The sequence below is a fragment of the Antennarius striatus genome, chromosome 3 (assembly GCF_040054535.1).
Source record: "Antennarius striatus isolate MH-2024 chromosome 3, ASM4005453v1, whole genome shotgun sequence".
Taxonomy (NCBI): domain Eukaryota; kingdom Metazoa; phylum Chordata; class Actinopteri; order Lophiiformes; family Antennariidae; genus Antennarius; species Antennarius striatus.
The window spans coordinates 22,365,008-22,384,131 of NC_090778.1; the positions used below are offsets into that span (position 1 = coordinate 22,365,008).

At 40.1% G+C, this 19,124-nt stretch overlaps 4 protein-coding genes across 10 annotated transcripts; 2 read left to right on the forward strand and 2 right to left on the reverse strand.

Annotated features, from left to right (window-relative positions):
- Positions 1–156: 156 nt before the first annotated feature.
- svopa (SV2 related protein a) lies at positions 157–6,194 on the reverse strand. The gene is made up of 16 exons (XM_068311826.1): positions 6,063–6,194; positions 4,442–4,599; positions 4,226–4,311; positions 4,032–4,130; positions 3,408–3,479; positions 3,102–3,226; positions 2,945–3,008; positions 2,735–2,860; positions 2,483–2,611; positions 2,309–2,382; positions 2,145–2,221; positions 1,745–1,849; positions 1,249–1,360; positions 1,086–1,167; positions 909–998; positions 157–836 (listed from the first exon to the last, which is right to left on the reverse strand). Exons 1-16 carry the CDS (start codon positions 6,095–6,097, stop codon positions 624–626), a joined length of 1,647 nt encoding a protein of 548 aa, XP_068167927.1. The 5' UTR covers positions 6,098–6,194; the 3' UTR covers positions 157–623.
- Positions 6,195–7,393: 1,199 nt separating this feature from the next.
- usp30 (ubiquitin specific peptidase 30) lies at positions 7,394–16,485 on the forward strand. 5 transcript variants are annotated; one of them, XM_068311644.1, is made up of 15 exons: positions 7,394–7,500; positions 8,457–8,566; positions 8,642–8,815; positions 8,905–9,008; positions 9,119–9,217; positions 9,437–9,482; positions 9,556–9,650; positions 10,077–10,136; positions 10,239–10,325; positions 10,413–10,493; positions 10,646–10,862; positions 10,966–11,074; positions 11,346–11,523; positions 13,800–13,897; positions 16,378–16,485. In XM_068311644.1, the coding sequence occupies exons 1-14, from the start codon at positions 7,430–7,432 to the stop codon at positions 13,881–13,883; spliced, it is 1,515 nt and encodes a 504-aa protein (XP_068167745.1). In that variant the 5' UTR covers positions 7,394–7,429; the 3' UTR covers positions 13,884–13,897; positions 16,378–16,485. The 5 variants fall into 5 exon arrangements, with proteins under 5 accessions (XP_068167745.1, XP_068167744.1, XP_068167746.1 ...); XM_068311643.1 differs by lacking the exon at positions 16,378–16,485 and adding an exon at positions 14,349–14,486; XM_068311646.1 differs by lacking the exons at positions 7,394–7,500; positions 16,378–16,485 and adding exons at positions 7,513–7,765; positions 14,349–14,486.
- On the reverse strand, positions 14,205–16,773 carry alkbh2 (alkB homolog 2, alpha-ketoglutarate dependent dioxygenase). 3 transcript variants are annotated; one of them, XM_068311650.1, is made up of 4 exons: positions 16,706–16,773; positions 14,985–15,347; positions 14,710–14,908; positions 14,205–14,637 (listed from the first exon to the last, which is right to left on the reverse strand). In XM_068311650.1, the coding sequence occupies exons 2-4, from the start codon at positions 15,286–15,288 to the stop codon at positions 14,331–14,333; spliced, it is 810 nt and encodes a 269-aa protein (XP_068167751.1). In that variant the 5' UTR covers positions 15,289–15,347; positions 16,706–16,773; the 3' UTR covers positions 14,205–14,330. The 3 variants fall into 3 exon arrangements, with proteins under 3 accessions (XP_068167751.1, XP_068167753.1, XP_068167752.1); XM_068311652.1 differs by lacking the exon at positions 16,706–16,773 and adding an exon at positions 16,340–16,461; XM_068311651.1 differs by lacking the exon at positions 16,706–16,773 and having other exon boundaries at positions 14,985–15,958.
- Positions 16,088–18,952, forward strand: unga (uracil DNA glycosylase a). Its single transcript, XM_068311649.1, has 6 exons — positions 16,088–16,566; positions 16,657–16,752; positions 17,323–17,420; positions 17,527–17,615; positions 17,706–17,884; positions 17,971–18,952. Exons 1-6 carry the CDS (start codon positions 16,294–16,296, stop codon positions 18,109–18,111), a joined length of 876 nt encoding a protein of 291 aa, XP_068167750.1. The 5' UTR covers positions 16,088–16,293; the 3' UTR covers positions 18,112–18,952.
- Positions 18,953–19,124: the final 172 nt, after the last annotated feature.

Here is a 19,124-nt window from a genome sequence, read left to right on the forward strand (position 1 = left end):
AGAAGTGAACCTTAGGTAAAATACCCGTTTGTTGCTTTGATCATCTATTCTTCATTTAGCAATGTTTACTTTTTTACAAAGCTGAGTGTGCAATTAGTGTTTTTTTTTATTTATTTCAACACAGAATTTGCGTGCACTAATTCTTAATGACGCATCAATGAATGCTATGCTAATAATAGTAGCTTTTGAGAATGTCCCTCAATCACTAACAAAACGGTTACTTGTAAGGCTTTTGCAGAAGAAGTTGGGCATTTAAACATTTTTTTACCTCTAATTTCATAGGATTCAAAATACTTTGCCTGGGATATTTGAATTTTCACTTATTTGCGTGTCATGGACTGTTTGTTTGCTCTTATTGTATTTGTGTAGGACATTTGGTCTTTTGCAAGTACCCCTTTGCAGTTACTTGGTGGCAACATCGTGGCAGCAGTGGTGGTTAAAGACTATATTATATTAATATATAATACTGTGCCACCTGGTTGTCTGAAGCCACTGTGGTGACCAAACCAACACGTACGGGACTGGAGATGGACACAGAAAGCTGGTTTAGTCGTTTTTGTTTTTGCCTCTCCTTGTATTGTTTTCTCACTGTTTTTGTGTTTGGGACTCCCTCTGATGTATCCTCAGCTCTGGGGTCTTGAACTGGACTGAGGGATTCTCCCTGAGTTGTGTGACGGGTCCCGGCCCACCATCTCTTGACCCCACTCGCGGTGGCTGGACTCCTGCAGACCCCGGCCCGTTGTCTCAATCGGTAGTGCACAGGAGGCGATGGCAGCAAAGAGGCAGCAGCAGCAATACACGGAGAGAGCCAGGTACATGGACGACTCCAGCATCACCTGCATGGTAACGCACACGGATGAACAAAAATTCTGTTTTCTTGCGACTGAACAAAAAAATAAGAGTTTTACCTGGGCAACGAAAGGCGTGATGAGGGCACCAACTCTGGCCATTCCACTGCTTGTCCCCAGGCCTAAAGCTCTGGTTGCGGTTGGATACACCTGCAGAGTTTTAGAAAATACTGAGGAGGTTGCTCTGATGTTGGCTCTGCAGAACAGAAACACACTAATCGCTACTGGATGTCTCACCTCTGGAGTGTATACATACGCAGCCTGAAATCCTCCTGCGATGAAAGCCCTGGCAATGAATATCAACACTGTCATGGATGCCCTGTGACACAGAAACAGTAAGGCTGGATAAGTTATAGATGCATAGTTTTATATTTGACATTCCCTGAAATATATGTCTTACCTCCCAACGCAACCATAGAGAGGAATCATGCACATCGAGAAGATAAAGAAACACAACGCCATGGTCTTCCTCCTTCCCAGTCGATCAATAGCCCACAGGGTCACCAGCAGTCCTGATCAGATCAAAATACAGAATTGATTTTTCGGAAAATATTATAATCAGGTGAATTTTTATTTTATAGGGCAAGAATTGCATAGATTAATTTATGTTTTTAATTAAAATGATATGAACACTGTATTAATGTAACTACAGCATTAGTAATAGCTGGTGGAATAGTAGGTCAACAGGACCCTGGCTTACAATAAAATGTAAGATATGTGTGAAACATTATATATTAATACTATCATATAAATTTTACTGTTAACGTTGTTGATTTTTTTTAAATTAATATAACTGAAACACTGCTTTTCTTGTCTGTCACTGAAACACATCGATACGAAACATACAAAAAAATGACTTTGAGTGATGCAATGACAAATTATTAATTGATATCTACCAGGAAATTCGGATAAAGTAGTCCAGAGTAGATCTTTGTAGTCATCAGAGTTCAGATATTTACACTCCAAGCTGCATCGGAGCTCTTTTTTGTCACGTTTGGACTCTAGAGGGAGACAGAATTCATTTCATCACGCCTCTGTGCTGCACTTGCAAAGACATTCAGGAGGTTATAAGTGTATAAACTCTCACAGTGGAAGACATTTTGACTGTGTAGAGTAGGAAGATGACAGGTGTAAGCACTAAAAATTCATTTAGTAAAAAAACTAAAAAAATCTAACTAATTTTTAAATTTTTTGTTTGATACATAAATCTCTGAACAACGTCTTCTTTCCTGGGCTACAATAACCTTGAGTGTGTGACTGTGTGTGACATCTGTTGGTGTTGTTGCGGTGCTTCACCTCCACATGCACCTCCTTCTTGGAACAGCTCAGTAGTGAGCAACACCAGCCCGTAGTAAGAGAAGGCGTTAGCAAACCTGAGAAGGCAAAAGGGCCGGATGAAGCCATGGTGGTTCACACAAAAAAAAATAGAGACAGAGGATGTAATTATCCGGCATCATTACCAAATAAACCACAACAGCACCGTGGTCCAGCGAAAATGTGATGAGAACAAGTCTTGAATCTTTCCACGATCCTCCTTTTTAAAAAATAAAATAAAAAAATAGTGAAAAAATCTAAATACAAAACATGACAGAAAGAATTATAAGGCCTTAAAGTAAGAGCAAACAGGCTCTTACCTGCCTTGCTGCTATAAGTTTCCCCAGTGGCATGGGCGCTCCATTCTCTGTAGCAATGCGCTTCAATGTGGCCAGTGCTTTTTCCTGGTTCCCTGTTAAGACGTCATATCGAGCGCTCTCTGGTAGCCACTGCCCACCCCCCCCAAAAAAAGCCAAAAACCGACAAAAAAACAGATATAATAGTTAATAAGCCTGTTATTTGATATACTCATGTAATTTAGAACATTTCGAGTCTGACAGTGTCCTACTCACAAAACTTAGGATTGCGAAGATGAAGAGTGGAATGGTGGAAAGGCTGAGCAGCCAGCGCCAGCCCAAAGTGGGCATCACCAGGATGGCTAAGAGGACCTCAAACACAGTGCCCAGCGCCCAGAATATCTACAAAGAAAAATGTAGATGATATAAAATATTAAAACTGATCATTTCAGTGCAGTAATGAATGATCATCAAGCTGGTTCGTACCTCAATCAGCAAGATGCATGTGGCTCTGGACTTCATAGGCAAAAATTCAGCATACAGTGTCACCCTTATGGGGGGAGGGGGGGATTTCACAGTCAATTTGAGCTCAAATACTTAGTCACAGCATTACTGACTGGAGAGATAAGACAGGGTTACTCACGACTGTGGGGCTCCTCCGATCCCAAAGCCAACCAGCGCACGGAGGACGAGGATCCATGCATAAATAGGTGCAAATGCACTCATCAGGCCATAGAACATAGTCCACAGCACACTCATCTTGAGACCCTGTGTGCATACGATCAAAAGACAACAGATGAAGGTGATGTTGGTCTGAGAAGGACAGCATAATGTCTCTGATTCCAATATCTTTTCTTTCATTCAGAATCCCTCAAACTATGTGTTTTATGCCAATCTCAAGGTTGTGTTACTGGAAACAGATTTATCAGAGACTTTTGTTGGAACTTACTGTCTTCCTGCCATATTTGTCAGACATGTTTCCCCAAAGAGAGGAGCTGATCATCATCCCAATGAAAACCGCCTATATCGGTAAAAAATAAATCATGATAGATTAAGATGCAGCAGGTTAAACTTTAAACTTCAATTTGTATACAGTACTTAAATTACAAACATCACAGTGTGAATTTTCAAAATGTAGACAATACTGTAGTTTTGTTTTCTTGTGAGCTGCTGGGATTTGCTGAATGTGAACTTTTAATCTTATCTTCCCGTTGATGGTGAACATTTTCTTAATCCTTTCTCAATTAAGTGATACCTTTTAAAACATTCACATTTGTACTTTTTTTAACTTAAGTGAGTTTTTTGTTGTTGTTTTTTTGCCAAGAAAACATAATAATCAGCCAAATGAAATTAAAACTCCCAGGGAGGGGCAACTAAAAAAGCATAAATTTACAGGTCCTTGAAAAATATAATGCAAGACATATCTGACCCTTAACTATTAGCTGCCTGCTGCTTCCCAAGTGACTCTAACCATTCAAAGCAAGCACTTATTTCAAATAAGAACCTAAGCACTTCATAAGGATCTGGACAGTCATACGTATAGGGAAAATTACTGACATTAGAGAGCCATTACCGATGTGAGCAACGCCACCTCAAGGCTGGGTAGTCTCCATTCGCAGTGGAGCTGTGGGGCTAAAATGCTGAGGATCATCATCTCCATAGCGTCAGCCATCTAGACAAACACATAAGAAAGACAATATTGGTTGAAAGGATCCACTCATACACAATATCTGGACTGGTGTGATTGTAGTGAAGAGCAGTCCTCACCCAGGACAGACCAGTGAGGATGGAGAGTTTCCACTGAAATGTCCCGAAGCCTATGGCCTCTACAGCATCCTCCACCATGAATGTGTCTGTGGGAAACAGATATGACTTAATTTAAGATATCTCTACTTCAGTGATGAATGTGAAATTGAGATTCAAGCAAAATAGAGAAGTAAAAATAGAATTATGTGTGTAAAATGAAGCTCTTCCATATTGTACCATCAGTTGGATTTGCAAACTCTCTCGGAACTGGAGGTCCATCTGCGAGTGCCACAGACTCCAGATCGGTCTGCTCTGCAATCTTGACCACCTGTTCTCTGTTCTCACCATCATCATTGGACTGCGTGCTCTCCCCCGTGCGACGGAAGCGGACAACACTGCAAAGAAGTATCATAAAAGTAAAGCTCAAGTTACATTACGGTCTCTACACCACCACCACCACCACCACCACCACCACGTAAGAACAGTTGATTGCTTCACACCCTCATCTTTACCGCTTGGTGAGCTACAGAGTATTTAAATGCAGAGACATGTCTGTTTTAGGTGGAAAGTATAATTTTCTCCCACATGGAAACAATAAGGGGTTTGTTGAGGAAGAAACACAGGAAGACTACTTAAGAGAGTGTTGGTGATGTCTTAATTACTGTGATTGTATAACATATAACTACTTGTGAGAATCAGTGCTGCAGAGGAGCTGGTAGGATTCAAGGCATTGGAGAGGCATACAGAGGGTTGCAGGTAAAATGATTCAGCTCCCTGTGTATTTATGAGATGTTTTATGACCTGTTTATATGCTGTTCCATCAGGTTTGCAATTAGTTAGACCATCTTTTTTTTTTTAAAGGACAGTGACCCCAAACACACCTCCAGGCTGTGTCAGGGCTATTCAGCTGAGAAGGAGAGTGATGGAGTGCTGCATCAGATGACCTGGCCCCCACAGTCCCCTGATCTAAACCCAACGGAGGCGGTTTGGGATGAGATGGACCCCAGATTGAAAGCAAAAGGGCCGACAAGTGCTCAGCACCTCTGGGAATTCCTTCAAGACTGCTGGAAAACCATTTCAAGTGACAACCTCATTAAGATCATGGTAAGAATGTCAACAGTGTGTAAAGCAGTAATCAGAGCAAATGGTGGATAATTAAAAGAATCAAAAATATAAAAAAATTTTTTGAGTAACTCAACATTTTCTTTTGTTTCCTACATGTTCATTCAGAGGGTTTTTTTTGCCTTCACTGATAATCTACTCTCTCTCTCTCTCTCTCTCTCTCTCTCTCTCTCTCTCTATATATATATATATATATATATATATATATATATATATATATATATATAATATATATATATTATATATATATTATATATTATATATATATATATATATATATATATATATATATATATTAAAAAGAGTATAGATGACTATTTTACATTAAGTGTATGTCCAGTGTTCCTCATGACGCTCGGTCTGACTAGCATGTCTCAGTCTTTATAGTCTTTATAGTCCTTACAGTCTTCATAAAGACTACAAAGCAAGGAGGAAATAAGTCACGTAGGTAGAGTCATGACATGATTACTAGTTGGAAAAATGCTCAGCTTTCAAATGACAGTAAGCATGTTTTCTTTTCTTTTTTTTAAATTCGTAAATCGATTCAACACAGTCCTCTTCACAAAATGCTAACTGTAAACAAACTGCGAAGTCTGGACACGCATCCATTGAGCTCATCATCCAAACACGAAGCTGTCAGACGGCGACGCGTCGGCCACACAGGCTGTCGCGGTAAGAAATCAGAGTAAATACAAACAACCAAAGGTGTTCATTTGAAAAGGATAACTCTACTCACGGTAGCTGTCTCAGCTGGAACAGATCATCGTCCATTTTAGTGGTTCCTGCGTGGAAATCCGTTTGGCCTCATTGCCGTTTACATTATCACGACGAGCAGCGATTTCAGCACCAAGGAGAGCGACCCGCTCCACGTGTCCGCCGACAGCCAATGGGGAGCCGCCGTGACGGGGTCGCGGACCGGGGGTCCGACACGCCACTGAGGGGGCTGTCTGAGAGATGGGTCCAGCTGTGCACTTTTACTTTCATGGTAGGACTTTTAAGTCTATTTTTTTAAACACCTACAGCCCAGTCTTCCCCACCAAATGTAATGCCTGTTGTCTATTTTTATTTTTCTCCGGCATGTGGTCGTTTTTTGTCTGTTAGCAGGAATACACGAAAACAATTTAGGGGATTTTCATGAATGTTTGTACAACGGAGTGCTGGCATGTGACAGAGAATATTAAATTTCATGTTGGATCTAGAAAATGGGGGCGGATATATATTTTTATTTCATAATTTTATTTTCATTATTTAAATCAGTCCCACATATTTTATGTGTATTTGAAGGATTTTTATTACATTTAGAGGAAGATTGTGTTATGTGACTTCTGGAATTGAGTGGATGCATACAGTTTTGCCCACTTTCTTTAACATTGAAATACTCGTACTGTAGAATTATTTTGATGATGTCTTTAATTTGCACTGAGATTTCATTAATTGGGCTGTTGGACCTTGCCTTTGGATATGAGCTTGACTGAGTGTCCTCGTAGTTAAAAGCAAAATCAAGTATTTAGTTCAACACCACTTTTCAAATATTGACTGTCTATAGTGTTAGCACGTATTTTCTATGTAATTAAAATGCTACAGGTACGTCCGAGCATTAAAACAAGTGAACGACAAAGAAAACGTGAGGGAGTTGTCAATGGCAATCAAAATAAAACTTAGGGTTGTTGATGTAGAATAGCTAAATATACAGTTTTAAATGCGTCGAGGGATAAAAATGAAGTAAATATTTATTTGAAAGATTTTTTAGGATGATGTTTGCGTCCAAACAATTTCCTCCCTCATTTTTGCAGGTATTTCATACAGTGCGCAACAAACAGAAATAACAAAATATTAATATTTTATAGAAAAAAATGCTGAACTTCCTGGATTGAATACGACTACTGCAACTATTGCAAATAAGGGTCGCAATGGTTTAAAGTCCAAACATGTTTTATGTAATCATCCATAAGGTTGTTGAAACGGTTGTGTACTGTACTTCACTTTCCCTAAGTACACAATAATGTAGCTGGTCGGAATGTAAACCGTGAACACAACTGTACGCTCCTCATTGGGTTCCGTCCGAAACACATCAACAAATACAGGAGTTCCGCAAAGAGCGCAATGTTGTGGTTCAAACCAGATAGCTTCGATAAGCCAATTGGGGAGTTCCTTGGCACTGGACCCGTAATCAGGTAAAGCTTCCCCCGTCAAACAACAAACGAAACCTCTTTTTATCGCACTAGGACGGGGCTAATGCGGGTTACGACGTCGCTGAACCTTAGACCGAAAGTATAACCTGCGCTGGGAGGACAGCAGACACGCGATTTGACGTCAAAGAGCCCCTTATTAAAATGAATAATAATGACATCTAATACTTAAAATACAAGCTAACAGCCTGGGTGTATAGTTCTGGAGGCTACATAGCACACCCACGGCCGACTGACCTCGCTGTTGTCGGTAAGTTAGCCGAAGCGCCAGAAGCTAGCCTTTCTCTACACATCCATATTAAGTGGATGTGTACAGAATCATTGTTTACTTTACGTAAACAGTTAAAGGGTTCGATATACCTTCATTGTCTGTGTATTGCGTTCATTAAAGAATAAAGTGAAAACAAAGTTTTTCCATATGGTTAAAGTCCTGTCACGAACATCAGCTATGCTCTGGTTGTGTTGTCATAGATTAACGCAGAGGTTAAATGTTACTGTGCTGTCGTAGAAACTTTCCAGCACTTGTTTTCCTCTAGATCCTCACCTAGCGGTTCACTTTTGTTTTTTGTTTTTTTGATAGTCAAGGAAGGACATGAGCAGATTAAACCTGATGCATCCATATGTTAAAGCTACATTGCTCCTGTTGTTGCTACATGTGCAAGCTGTATGACGGCGTCTCTATATGATAATCTTTTCATATTCAAGTAATTTATTTGTTGAAAAAAATTGAAAACAAAAGATAGCCAAAGAGTTTTCTTTTGTATATACATATTTATACATGTACAAATTAGGGATGGATTTATGAATGAAAAGAAAAACAAAACAAAAATTCATAATTTACAGGAAGAGCATAAAGACTGTGGATCCAGACAGTTTTCACTATATTATTATTTTCGTATTATCCTTTATAGCATACTTTTACCCCAATGTTTTCATTTCAGAAACAAGATGTTGAAAAACTGGGGTGTCATAGGTGGGATAGCCGCTGCAGTTGCAGCTGGAGTTTACGTTTTTTGGGGCCCGATTACTGAGCGAAAGAAGAGGAAGAAAGGTAAGAATCAGTGTGACAGTGATGCGAGTATGATATGTGGGGATTTGGTTAAAACTTAACTTGTGATTTCTTCAGGCATGGTTCCTGGACTGTTGAATTTAGGGAAAACCTGCTTCCTGAACTCTTTGCTTCAGGGTTTGGCAGCATGTCCATCCTTCATCAGGTGGCTGGAGATGTTTTCAGCTTTACCAGTAATCCAGTCATGCAAAGACAACCGTCTCTCCATGACGCTGCTTCGGCTTCTCAAAGGTATGTGAAGCAGTTGGCGGTGTAAGTGTAGAGTGTAGTGTTCCATTCTGGTGTTGACTGTGGTGATGTCTCTGTTTCTATACCGTCAGCTCTGTCCAGTGGTAAGCCTGGAGAGGACGATGTGCTTGATGCGGGATGCATCCTGGACATTCTCAGATTGTATCGGTGGCACATCAGTTCATTTGAAGAGCAGGTTCATCAGTGACAGTTTTTAATGATGTTCTTGATGTTTCATATATAATATAAGTTCTAGTACCTTTTTCAAGTATTGAAATGTGTCTATTTGTATTGTTTCATCCTAAGGATGCACATGAACTCTTTCATGTCCTCACATCTTCTCTCGAGGAGGAACGGGATTGTCAACCCAAAGTCACTCACTTGTTCGACATTCAGTCACTGGAGGCAAGTTATCATGCCCCCAATTGCTTGTCCACATGACACTACACATGTTGTGATGCGTACAGTACGCGCTGAAGTTCAGTTTTGCCATTTGGCCCACAGATGTCAAGCGTATACCTCATGCTCCTTTTTAAATCTCAGCATGTGAGCTGCTTTAGCACAAATGTCAAAATGACAACTCTGGTTTTCACTCTGTTTGTCTATGTGCTTTTTTTATACTAGACTCTCCCCAATCAAGATGAGGAAACTATGATCTGTAGAAGCCGAGGTAAGGAGGCAAAAAGAATTTGAAACCTACAATATGAAATTGAAACATTTAAAATGTTTATTTCATTTTGCAGTTCCTCTTCATCCAATACCAAGTCCTTGGAAATGTCAGAATCCTTTTCATGGTCGTTTAACAACCAAGATGTCTTGCAGGCGCTGCGAACAACAAGTAAGGTTTTTATTTTCTTGCTGGGAAGAGCCTCGTACCATCGTTTAATTTTTTCTCAATTCTGATTTATTATTTCCAAATTTTGTTCTCAATATTATATCAATTCTGTATTTTATTATTTGAGCACATTTTGCCATCAGTGTCCAGTCATGTTGTATGAATAAAATTCAGATCACTCAGAATGGCACAAAGTAGAATACAACAGTCTTCTTCAGTTCTTCAGAATCTTGTTTTTTTTTTTTTCTCTTATTGATTTACCTCAACCTTGATGACTGAAAACCTACACAGGTGTGTTCTATGAAAAGATGGAAGATCTCCAAAATAGTAAATTGTTATATGGGGAGCAATTTGAATATTGTGTCGGCCAGATTAGATTTTCCTCTCTCTCTCTCATGGTGATTTATACCTCTGCTTTGCTTTTTTTAGAGTCCAGTTCGGTATGACTCATTTGAGAGCCTCTCCCTGTCAATCCCTTTGCCTCAGTGGGTAAGTCAGGAACACAGGAATAATGAGACTGTGGCACTACTGATACTCCATTTAGTTTGTTTTTGCTGCATTTTTCCTGATTTGGCCTCCATTTGTTGTCAGGATCGACCAATGTCTTTAGATCAGTGTCTTCAACATTTCATCTCCTCAGAAACCATCAAAGAAGTGGAGTGTGAAAATTGCAGTAAAGTACGTTGACATAATCATCTGATTATCACTTCTTGGAACTTAGAACTTGTTTTTAGTTTTTATTTATTTTTAATTATTTCTCTTCAGCTTCAACAAGGGACACCAGGAGATGGGCAAGTTCTAGAAAGCCAGAGGACAACATTTGTTATGCAGCTAAAACTGGGAAAGGTAGTGTTATGTTTCCATATATTTAATTAAATACCAGTAGCCTAAGATGTAAATCACTAGTTAGAACATTTTTGCATGGCTAAAGATGGAAAAGGTTATATTTTGTACTTTTAGTAGAATTTTCTTCTCTTATGTTCTCCTTACTTTTGTAGCTTCCTCAGTGTCTTTGCATCCACTTACAAAGGCTGACGTGGTCCAACGAAGGAACTCCCATTAAAAGACAGGAGCATGTGCAGTTCACAGAGTTCCTATCAATGGACCGCTATAAACACAATACTGCTACACAGAAGTGTCAGTGGATCAGATCCGCTCCACATCCCATCAGGTCTGAAAATTTAGATGAATCGACAGAGAAGCCAACTGCCAATGGTACTGATATGTCGGATATTTTTTAAATCTGTATTTTTAAAACTTCGCTTTCACTTTGTTTTTGTTTTTTACTGTTGACACCATCCTTTTGTTTGTTTTCCAGGTGGAGAACTTCATAAAAGCAGCAAGACATTTACCAATGGAACGTGTTCGTCTATATTTCTTCACTCTCCTGGTGTGAACCCACACGTCAGCCTCACATACGACTACAGGTAAACCCAATATTCATTGTTTCGGCTTCATTTATCTGTTCAAGTGCAGATGGTTGTGTAGAGTTCTCTAGGAGAAAATGAGTGGTTTCATTTGAATGAAAAGTCCATATGAACCATGCACTTTTTGTCTTCAGTCATCAGATCTCAATCTAGTCTAACACATCAGAGTTCATGTGGACTGACAGCACAGCACTTGTAAACACACTTGACTTTACTTCTTCACTTGGCTCCTAGGTGTATATGTTTTTAATCATAATTTATTTCCTTCCAGTTCTACAGAGTACCTCTTTCAGCTCACAGCTGTGCTGGTTCACCACGGTGACATGCACTCAGGACATTTCATCACTTACCGCCGCAGCCCCTCATCACCTCATAAATTGTCGCAACCCTTCAGCTCCCAGTGGCTTTGGGTTTCAGACGACTCGATACGAAAAGCCACTCTGCATGAGGTGCTGTCCTCCAACGCTTACATGCTCTTCTATGAGAGAGTACAAACACACAGCCTGTCGATGTGCTCACAAGATTAGCCATGAGTTTACAGCTTCACATCAGAGGGGACTTCTGCCTTTAGGGTTAAACATTCATGGCTTATGTGCCACTTAACAATGTGGTAACAAGCAGGTGGATTGTGACTTAGTGACAGTGAGACCGTTGTGAGAGTGGTGGTCATTTTAGGACATGGATCACGTAATAATGGTCTGACCCTAAAATCACTGTTGGTGATCAAAGAAAGGAGCTTCCAGTCCCTTTTTTGACACAAAACAATTTCTGTCATGTAACATTTTGAGAATAATCGAAACACCTGATGATATAGTGCACTCAAAGATCAAATTCCTGTGCATTGTTTTTGTTTTCTTAGCACTTCTACAGTGATGTATTTTTTGTTGTGAATTGTACTGCATTACATTTAAGGTGCTGCTGTTATTCTGTTATTTGCGCAGGACAGATGTAGCTGATCAATAATTCTCAGTGATGTTACTTAGAGGTTGTTACACATTTCCCTCGACTGCGGTTCTCTTTCACCTCATAATAGCCGAATCATTCCCAGGAAGTGTACATAGATTGTAGTGGACATCTTCCATTTGAAATGGTTCATAATATATTCTTCTACGGTTCCAATTGTTCTCATGTGACAAAGTATTTTCAGAGCTACACATTTGAAGTCAAAGTGCCATGCTGATTGTTAACTCATGAAGCCATTTGTGCTACAAATAATATCAAGATATGAAGCACCAGAACCTTTTCGCTTGGTGTTACTGACCAAACAAATTTATAATAATCTGCTCTCAGTTGACAACACCGGGGCAAGTTATCCTCAATATTTTTAAGTGTGTAACTGGCAGTATGCTTCTACCAAACCAGTTATGTCACCTTGGGAAATTACGCGTAGTGCAAAAGTCTTTGTTAATATTATCAATTTGCACTCATCTATGTTATGTCAGATTGTATTTGTTTGCTCTGTGCAAAGACTGTTTTAAGATATTAAATTTTTTTAAAAAAAAAATCTGTGCACTTTGGAGTTACGCTTAGAGAAAGATACCAGCTTTGAGACATCAAGTTTTCGGCTTGTCCAACATTGGGTTGGGTTGGACGGATGTTTGAACTCTCGCGAGACTACCGTATCTAAACAACGCGAGAACTTAAAAATCGGAGCCGAGCGCACAGCATCCCGGCACCGATCCAATGCAGTGATCGCCTGTATGCAGTAACTCCTGTCTTTAGACATGTCTTCCACTAAAACAAAAACCAAACGTGGCAACAACCAAACAACGACCAAAAAAAAAAGAAAAAATAATTCCGCTGCGGTCACCGTGGATCTGGAAACCACTGCGAGACAGGTTCGTGTTTCACCATCGATTATTAAAGAAGATGGATTCAATAATATGGGCTGAATGAATAAAATACATCTGGATTTCCTTAATTCTCATTAAGCAATACCAGACACAAAAGACGATCCAGAAACTAAAAACGAAATTTATACGCTCCATGGAGCAAACGTCGGACAGAATAACAAATGGGATGACATGGAGGTAAGAGTTAGGAAGGGGAAATCTGTTGCTATACACAACTATATTCTTCTTCCTGGTTGGTTAACTCGTCTCCGAGCGCTCCTGAACACCTCCGTGTTCCCCCCCCCCCCATGCTCCCGTATTTAGGGTTCTGTGTTTCTGTAAATCACGGGATGTCACGTCTTACTTTCTTTTTACTCTGGTTATTACTATTTTATATAATCCAGTTCACCACCAACACAAATATATAGTCATGCACGGCTGTCCCTTTAAAAACGCCTTTTTTTTTGTGGTCCTGTTCGGCATCCTTACCTATGGTCTCTTTGAATGACCTCAGCTTTTGTCCACAGGCCCCCACTAAATGTAGAAAAAAATATTTTCTCATTTTAGCTCCTTTTAATAGCAGACAAAGGGGTCCACGAAAGGTTAGTGGTAATAAAACTACATAGTTAATAGTGATGTGTTCTCCATCACTCCATTAAACTAAACTCTGGATGACTGTCTATGACTGAATGACACATATTTACTACACCGTCTGTTACATTATGAATATGTATTTTATATTAATATTGTTGGTCTGTCATTCTGGCTGTGAGTTAATCGACCACAGGACCGTCACACATTACATGGCAGGATCTCATTGATCTAAACTAGACGGTTACTTATTGCTGTGATGTAAATGATCGGAATCATTGACACTCCTGTTCTGTTTGCAGCCCCAGGTTCCAGCTCAGTGTCTCTCCTTGCATGCAGCCTCAGGTCCCTCTTGCCTCCTGTCCCTGGTGTTGCTTTGGCTGTGATTCCTGGTTTCTGGGTATGTTAGTCCCACTAGTGGAATAATCTTCTATATCACGGATGTACCTTCTGTTTGGGGGGGATTCTGCTGCATGTCCTGTTGTCTTCGTCTTGCTCTGATCACTTGTCCCGTCACTACTCCCAAGAAACAATTAATGGGCTAGTCTTTCAAAGAGGAGGCTCTCTCTCTCTCTCTCTCTCTCACACACACACACACACACACACACACACACACACACACACACACACACACACACACACACACACACACACACACCTAAGTAACACTTTCATTTTGCAAGATTAAACTGCATGTGAGTAAAAAAATGTTTTTATTAAACTTGGCAAATATTTTTGCAGACATATTCAAAATAATAATAAATAATTAGGGGTTATTTGTCAGATATTCCCTGGGTACTGGATCGCTGACACCTCCAATAAGCCATATTTGGTCATTCCTTTTCACCCAGGATGCGTCTGAAGGTGAGATTTATACGAGGAAGGGAAATCTTCTTGCGAGCAGGGAGGCTGTGATACCAGAATGTGTTGGTGGGTGAGTTCATGAGGAGCAGGCTTCCATGGGCGAGCTCCAGCCTCACTGGTGCGATCTCTCGACGGATTTGTTTTCCCCGAGTGTCTCTGTGCCGGAAGATAAAGTCTCGTGCCGCTCCCAGGGAGACGGAGGCGATGGGACAGAGGGGGTCCAGCTCTCTCTCATCATCACGATGCTCACCCATGTGATCATGCCCATCTTTGTACCTGATGGAAAGAAGACCTTTTTCAGTGGGAGGAGAAGAAATGAAATTGTTTGCTTTAAAAATAATTTCTCACCTGTTGACAAGAACAAAGTTAAATGTTTGTCCAGTTGTTTTTGTGACAACATTTCGAATATATTCCAAGGTTGATGTCCAGGGGCAGGCTAGACGTGTCACCCCAGAATAAGTGTAGGTTAGGCCTGAGTCTCCATATGTTGCTTGCTTTCTGGGTATATTGTACACTTTTCCAAAAACCTGGACCTTTGCTTCTTCCCCTGGAAAAACAGAAAACAGTCACAAAAGTTCAAACTCATTTCTGGTCATACCTTTTCAGAAACAGGCTTGTTGTACCTGTTGAATACACAACCTCCTCCTCCAACTTTTTGAAAAGACAGTCTGCTTCCTCTTTACGGAATAGCAAAGCATAGTCACAGTCGAGTCCTTCAGCCTCTATCTTCTGCCAGGGAACAGGATGAGCAAACTCATCTGAAGTGTTGTGTTCCCCTTCGTTGCCCTCCCCCTCCTCCTTCTCCTCCTCCTCTTCCTCCTGCTTCTTCATCCTGGAGTCGCTCTCCAGTTTAATGTTCTTCACTGGACCTCTGACATCACTGGTGCAGGAGCGTTTGTAGTGGTCCCACACCACAATCTTTTTCATTGCTGTAAACTGCTGTCTGCGACACTCTGAGGAAATTTATTGTAGGGTTTTTTTGAGACCTGGATCATAAATAAAAAAGAAGATTTAAAATGCATCTATAATGTAGGTCAGAGAACTGGGTTATTGTACCTCATTTTCGTCAGCAGATAATTTTTCACATAATTTGTTGACCTTGTGACTTCGCAATGAAATGTATGACATCGACAGCAACTTTCAATGAATCTGTTAATTAGTTTAACTGATTGAAATTGATGGTTTTACATACTAAAGATAAGGGAACAGTAAAAATGCCAATCACAATTTACATAAGCCTAAAATGACCAATATACTGTAATATGGAATACTACCAGTACTTATGTTTCTTATTAAATCAAGACAATCTGGCAAATCCAAGGTAAAACCACAGACACAATATTTGGATCACGACTGACCGAAAATGAATCTAATTTATTTATCTACATTTTACTTGATTATCACCTAAGTTATTATAGCCACATAGAACAACACTCGCGAACATTTGGCAACAGCGTGTCTTGAACGTCCGTCAGCTCATTAACATATTACTGACGTCACTTTCTTTTGGCGCGAGTTATTCTCTTCGAAGAGAAGCTCAACGCTGTTTAATTCTCTTTGGCTGAGAAGCTGACTCATTAAGACAGTTTACCGTCAAGGTGCCGTTCAACAAAATGATAGGACAGAAGACAATTAACTCGTTTTTTTCGCCTGTTTCGAAAAAGAGAATTTGTAAGGATTTAAGCGAAGCTGAAGAGGATGTTGATAAGCCGGTGAGTTGAGTCACTTCTGCTTCAGTGTGGCTATAAAATAGTCTAATGTCTCATAATTAAACAAAACACATTATTTTTCCACTGACAGTGAAGTTGTACATGTACCGGTACCGTATTTCAAACATTTCAACACGATTTTCGTCAACTAAGCTGCGTTCAAAGCTCCCGGTGTTCGCGCTTGTCCTGTTTTTTGTCTTACACAGGCCACCGTACCGCCGCAATGTCCGTTTCCTTCTGTCGACGCTTTCATGCAGCTGCACGCTTACCAGCCTCTTCTTTTACCAACTATTCTAAACTTGTACAGAAGAAGCCGAGGTCCTCCCCGGTGGAGCCAGAGTCTTCCACGCCTCTGTCCCCGGAGCAAATAGAGCGGATCGCCCGCAACAAGCGAGCCGCGCTGCAGAAACTCGCGTCGGCTCAAAGTCCTCCGGGGTTCGGGGAGAGCTGGAGGGGCGGACTGGCCGCAGAGTTTGGAAAGCCGTATTTTCAAAAGGTGACAACGGTCGCGCAAGACACTTTAACACACGTCTATCTGTTGTTTTAAACTATTTAGTATTTAATTTGACTTTTATCTTTTCTGCAGTTGATGAAATATGTTTGTGAAGAGAGGCGACGCCACACGGTGTACCCACCAGCAGAAGATGTCTTCACCTGGACCCAGATGTGTGACATCACGGATGTACGTTTGGCTGCGCTGTTATTCTCCTTGGTATCAAATGACGCGTCATACTGTGACGAAAAGCTAGTCCGCCTCTGATTGGCTGGACGAGACGCTTTCAAACTAATACATTACGCTGAGTTAGAGGAGCACAATCTGGATAACACTGGATAACAAATAAATTAGATAATTGGACAGATTTTTTAAAAATCCTACTGCTATTGCAGTTTAAGCAACAAATCTGCAAAGCATTGCCCTGAACCATGGAGTGTTGTTCACAGAATAAAGTCAACATCGTAAAGGTACTAAGATAAAATTATGTGAATATCAGTGGCTCAAAACTGCGTGCGGTCTGTGCATCCCACCTTCATAGTTATCTGTGATGTTAAAAGTAACTTTTTAAGGTTTTCATTGCGCGAGCTGGTTGACAGAGAAGCTTGGGTCAACTGAATTTGTTGACCCATGTTTTCCTGCTTTAGGTTATGTGCATGTTTTGAAGAAAAGTCATTTGATTCTTCTTCCTCACAAAATAAAGTTACCATTGTTGTTTCAAATAAGATAATAAATGAGAAACCTTCTCCCTAATTTCAGATCAAAGTCGTGATTCTTGGCCAGGATCCATATCATGGTCCAAACCAGGCCCACGGATTATGTTTTAGCGTTAAAAGACCTGTACCTCCTCCACCAAGGTTAAATTTTCCCTCACATTCAAACTTGTTCCTTTGAGTTCATCTATTTTTTAATGTTAAGATTTAAGCATACATATTTATTACATCTTGATTTTTTCATGTCCAGCTTGGTGAACATGTACAAAGAACTGGCTACAGACATTGAAGGCTTTGAGCACCCTGGACATGGAGATCTGACTGGATGGGCCAAACAAGGTAAGGCAATAAAATGATGTGAACACAACAGGAGAGCTGGTGGCCATTTACAGACCTGACATCTTCTCCATCTGTGACTCGGCTCATCAGGTGTGTTGTTGCTTAATGCTGTGCTGACTGTCCAAGCACATCGGGCCAACTCCCACAAAGACCAAGGCTGGGAAATATTCACAGACGCTGTCGTGCAGTGGTTCAACAACAACATGGAAGGCGTTGTCTTCATGTTGTGGGGCTCATATGCTCAAAAGAAGGGTGCTGCTATTAACAGGGTGGGTTTACACTGAGGTTATATAATGATACACTAAAGGTTTTTGTCACATTACTGCATTTACATTCATGTTCTCTTGCTTTGTAGAAACGCCACCACGTCCTTCAAACTGTGCATCCTTCTCCTCTGTCTGCTCACAGAGGCTTTTTTGGATGCAGACACTTCTCGAAGGCCAACGAGTTGCTACAGAAATCTGGAAAGTCTTCTGTGAACTGGAAAGACCTTTAGCTTTTCATGTTCCTCACCTTTTTCTGACATGTCTTTTGTTTTTCTAAAGAGCAGAACCCAATCATAAGCTTTTGCTGTTCCCTGATTTACAATAGAATGTACAGAGAGGTCTTTAGTTGTTCATGTTGGTTCATTTTGCCGTTTTCTGTACATTGAGTTTTTGTAAAACTGTTGTTACCTACGTTTGTGTTTTCTGAAATTCTTGCTATTTTCCACACTGTACATATGTTTTTATATTTTCATTAAAATGTTGGTTTAAGTTTTTTCAGAAGTGGATGCTGTTTATGAATATTTCAAAATTTTCTCAGTATAATTTAATCTGGCATGCGCTCATTTCTGGTTAATATTGGTGCAATCCAATTGTCGCAGCAGGATTTCAGGATTAAATTGTTGTTGATTTTTATGCCTACGCTAAAGGTGGCATGTAGGGTTATTGTTGTGCAGTTGTGCTCTCAGACATACATTTGAGACGTGAGTTTGAGGGCACCTGCCAAGCAAAAGTTTTTAAAGAATTAGTAATAAATGCTTGACTTGCAGTAAATTTGAGACTGCACTGTTATTGTTCAAATGTACTACAAATAATAATACAGTACTCATATACTGACTCCTTTTAATTTCTTCTGGTTAAATTATCATCCTTTGTTGTTTCCTTTTAAACGAATGACATGCTATTAAGTCCCTAACTGTGGAAGTGTTAAGTTTTACTAGAAAGGGGCAAACACTGAACTGTAAATTGATTATTTTTATGTTGAGATCTTGGGTGTGTTGTCTATGTGATGCCATGGTGGAGGCACAGTCTCTTATAATTCAAACAGGCAGCCATGAATGATGTTTAGACTCTGCCATAGCTGCTGTTTTGTATTCATCCAAGCGTATTTTCAAGTATAATATGAAAATGCTGAAATATTTTCCATTGCATCAATAATTAGAGGAATAAATAAAATCAAGCTAATATTACCAAACCTTGTACATTTGAACACAGTACGTAATTTCTAAGCACATTACGTACTCTC